The 4,421-nt window shown below is 50.8% G+C and overlaps 1 protein-coding gene across 1 annotated transcript in view; it reads left to right on the top strand.

Moving 5' to 3' along the window:
• Positions 1 to 4,421, top strand: part of CLIP2 (CAP-GLY domain containing linker protein 2) — a 52,146-nt gene that overhangs the window by 17,621 nt on the left and 30,104 nt on the right. The window contains exon 2 of the mRNA XM_010145774.1: positions 2,248 to 2,786. Within this exon, the coding sequence (XP_010144076.1) occupies positions 2,248 to 2,786 (539 nt within the window). The remainder of the gene's footprint in view (positions 1 to 2,247; positions 2,787 to 4,421) is intronic.

Here is a 4,421-nt window from a genome sequence, read left to right as displayed (position 1 = left end):
CCCAAATGTCAGACATTTGCCAAAAAAAAAAAAAAAAGTTAGTGAAGAACACGCGAGGTTGAAGAAACTTTCAGAGCAGGGCCCAAAAGCCTTGAGAGCTTGAACCAAAAGAGGAGGTTTCTCCCAGGGAACAGGCTGGGCTCCTCTGGGAGTGCTGTGGTCTCTGTTGCCACTAACCTTTTCATCCGGGAGCAGTATTTATGCTTCTGCCCTTCCTGTGCCCGTCATGGCATGGGCCTCTTGACCATGTCCCGTGCACTGTGCTGTGCATGCTTTGTTTAGCTGATTTTCTCAAGAGCTCTTCCAGCCCCAGCCTTCCGAGCCTAGTGAGCAGGTTGGAGGTGATTCTGTTCATGAGGAGTTTGTACAGTCGTGCCTTAACCGCTGCTCTCTCCTTGTTCAGGTGAGGTTCAGACCAGCCAGAGGTACTGCTGACCTCCAGGAGCCATCAACAAGCTGGTGCAATTGTGCCACAGAAATTTGTCAAGAATGTTGACTCTGGAGTTTAATGAGGACCAAAGCATCAGTTTTAATCCTTTGTAACAGAGCTGATTTAGCAGAAACTGTAAGCTCTTTGTGCTAGTGCTGCAGCGCTGGTGCTCTTTTCTTTCCCCTGACGTTAGACCTTTAGCAAAGCTTTGAAGTATCTTGGGTTGAGAGGTTTTATGTTCTTCGGGCTTTCCAGGAGCTGAGCCTGATCTGTCAGGGCCATTACTTCTGAAAGAGCTGTAGAAATGGTGCAGGCTGAGCCACAGTCATGGCTCAAGTTTCACAGTTCATTTCAGATAAGCACTCAACTTTGACTTGTCTCTGCAGCTGCTTAGGCTTCCTCTGTTAACCGTCTCTGGTAGCAAATAAAAATCTCTTCCTGACTGTGCTTTCGGCTTTTTGGTTGGTGGCACCCGGAAAGTTCAGCCAAAAAGTCTGGGTAGCTTTCACAGAGCTACTTCTACTCAGGACGAGTAGAACCAAGTCTCTTGCTCACCCCCCCTATACCAGCTGTGGGGAGAAGCACACTGGAGACCTCAGCACTACCAAGAGCTGAGAACAAGTGAAGGTCTATGGTATGTGACTTGCTTGATCTAATTTTTCGAGTTATTTCTTCAGTCTGAAGAAATGTGTGGTTCCTTTTAGGGCTTTACTTAACCTCGCCCTTTGACCTCTGGAGGGTTTTAATGAAGTCCTTATGTCCTCGTCTCTCGTTCCCCTGGGGCTGAAAGCCCAAAGTTTGTGATAGCAGAGTTTGACACTGCGGTCAGCAAGAGTGGGGTCACTGCTGCCTCGTCTGCTTGGGCTGTCTTTATTCCCATTTAAGGGCGTCCTTGTATATTATGGAGAGTTTGGCTGATCAAGGGTGTGCTGGAGAGTGTGAGCGGGACAGCGAATTTCCAGCATCACCTGCAGTCTTCTTTCTTTCAGCACAGGGAAGCATTGTTGGGGGTCTGGCTTTGGCTTGCCAGGCTGATGCTGGAAAAAGAGTGTTCTTATTGCAGGTTTTACCGAGTTCCGAGCACGGCATGTCAGCCCCGGCAAGGCCATGCATGCAGGGGGTTGTGGATGCTTCCTGTTTATAGATCTGCTGTTTATACTGAGCATACCCCAGGTGTCTGCTCACTGCTGGGTTCTGCTCCAGCAAAGGGCGCAGCAGCCACTGGGAAAAAACACTTAATTTATAGAGGCAGCTGCATGGTCCCAGGGGAGCTCTTAGTGCCTTTGGTGGGACTAACTGCCTGTGCCCAAACACAGGGAGTTCTCATAGTGCCAGATACTAAAACATCAATGCTGTTCTCATTTTTTATTTATTTTCTTTAATTTTTGGATGAAAGGGTGACTTCAGCATCTTTCTTCAAGGCAGGAGTTCATTGGTCTCTCTGATCTCTAAGCACTTACGACCACTCCTGTCCCTTTGAGCTTTTTCATGCTAGTGCTGCCACACAAAACACCCTTCGGTGCTGGATGGGACTTGAGGTAAGTGGGCCTTGTAAAGGAAGGTGAAGATGTGGGGTTGGTTCTTTCTGTTGTGTGCGAAACCTGGGCAGCAGACAGAGGTTTCTGTGGAGATTTCTCTCCTGCCGAGGAAGATGTGTAAGTAAAGGGGTCGCTCAGGTTTTTACACCGGGTGAAGGTTAACCTGCAACCCAAGTCGTGGTCCCAGATGTTTCCTTTTTGCAAATGCCCTTTCCTGGTGTTTTGGCTGCTTTTCAGGATTTCTCCTCATACCAAAACCTCTTTTCCCTTGATTCACAGGCTCACCTTTACACAAGCAGGGTACCACCTCCACCGCCAGCGCCGAGAAGTCGGGTTCAAAGGTTGCCGAGGTGGGCGATGATTTCCTGGGAGACTTTGTGGTGGGTGAACGTGTCTGGGTAAACGGAGTGAAGCCAGGTGTGATCCAGTATCTTGGGGAGACGCAATTTGCTCCAGGCCAGTGGGCAGGGGTCGTTCTGGATGACCCAGTGGGTAAGAATGACGGCTCTGTCGGAGGAGTACGTTACTTTGAATGCCAGCCGCTGCAGGGGATTTTTACGCGACCATCCAAGTTGACGCGGCAGCCGGTGGCTGAGGGCTCGGGGAGCGACGCCCCCTCCGTGGACTCCCTGACGGCTCAAAACTTGTCACTGCACTCGGGGACGGCCACACCACCTCTCTCCACACGTGTCATCCCCCTGCGTGAAAGCGTCCTGAACAGCGCCATGAAGACGGGCAACGAGTCTGGATCTAACCTCTCGGACAGTGGGTCTGTGAAAAAAGGGGAGAAGGACTTACGGCTTGGAGATCGTGTGCTGGTGAGTTGATCATTTGAGCACAGTTCTGTGACTCTATCCCCAGCGATATCCCCGCATCGCAAAGATAAAGGGGACCCTGGCCAACGGCGACAACAGGTTGCAGAGGGTTAGTCTTTGTGCATCCTGGGCTGTCTGGCTCCTGTTTAAAGTTAGCTGTGGATTGTTTCAGCGGGCACCTGGTCCCAGTACCGATAGTGGTAGTAGGGGGGCGTAGCCAGACTTGCCATCTGGTTACTAACAGGGCTTTGGTAGAACTTGGCTCCACAGCCAATGTGAGTCAGGAGGAGTGTGCAGCGGGGAGGCAGAGGCAGTCTCAGATGTCCTTTGTGGTCTTGGGGAGGGGGTGTTACTGCAGGGGAGGGGGGTGTTAGCAGCAGCCCTGGGCAGGCTGGAGCTCAAGCTGGTGGAGTGGATTCCTTTGCTCTCGGCAGCCCCATGGGGATCGTGGGCAGCTGGGCCAGCCCTAAGTGGCTGGGGAGCACTGAGCAACTGTGGCAGACCACGCTGAGTCAATATTTCCCGCGGCACACCCTGCTCTGAGGGTTTCAGGACCTATCATGTCCAACATCAGGCATCCCTGGTGTTACAAATACACTTTTGAAGCTGGCAATGCACTTGCACACCAAAACAGTGTTGGGTTGTCCAATAGTTTTCATTTTATTTGAACAAAATTTAAACCAATTTTTTTCATTTTTAGAGGAAAAAAGTGAAGGTGGGTTCTGCTAGTGCCTGCTGGAAATGACACTTAGTAAATATAGTGTGAACCTGTGGGCTTGTAGACCTAGCTGTAGAGGTGAGACAGTTCTATATTCTCCAATTCTCCCAAAATGTGCATTGCATTCCCTGTCGCAGCAGGATCTGACAGCTGCTCAATGGTTTGTCGCATATATGTTGTCTTCCTGCCTTTCACCAGAGCCTGCCTCTCTTCCCTCCCCATCCCTGCTGTCAGCAAAACTGCCGCTGTCCCTGCTGGTCCCAGGGCAGGGGTGGCAGGGAAAGGTGTCAGAGACATTCTCTGTTTACACGTGCACTGATGCTTCATCTTGGTGTGGTAAAGCAGCCACGCGCGGGGAAAAATGCTCCTGGGAGATCTGTCCTCTTTTGATCAGCTAATTTGTTTGCTCCCGTTTGCTCCCATTTTCTCCTTTACCTGTTGCAGGGAGTGGGGAGAGTGCTCAGGTGAAGACCTCCCAGTTCAGGAGCAGCTGCTGCAGGAGTAAACTGCAAAATATAAAATCTACAGTGAACTTGGCTGTGTCCTTTCTGAACCAGTCAGGCAGTGGCTCCAGACTCAATCGTTTAACCCCTCTCTTCTCGTGGCTGTGAGCTCACTGAGGCAGGGTCTGTCACTTCATGCTTTGCTTACTTCAGCGGGGCCCCTGCAGGTTGAGATTTCAGTGTACCTGTGCCATACGGATGGTTAGCATCCCTCCCCTTGGCTTCTGTTGAGCGGTTTGGGGAGGTTTGGGAATGGTTGTGGTTGTTTTGTTTGTTTTTAAGGAAGGTGCATCCTCAAAAGCCTTCTCTGCCTGCCTGCTAATTCACTCACCCCTGATGTGATGTATTAGTGTAATAAATAGCTCAGAGCGCATCTGGAGTGAGCTCATCTCAGCATCCCGCTGGTTCTCGCAGGAA

Source organism: Buceros rhinoceros, unplaced genomic scaffold (assembly GCF_000710305.1).
Source record: "Buceros rhinoceros silvestris isolate BGI_N320 unplaced genomic scaffold, ASM71030v1 scaffold31000, whole genome shotgun sequence".
Lineage (NCBI taxonomy): Eukaryota > Metazoa > Chordata > Aves > Bucerotiformes > Bucerotidae > Buceros > Buceros rhinoceros.
Note: the sequence above shows the minus strand (reverse complement) of the source record. Positions and strands in the feature narration are given on the sequence as shown.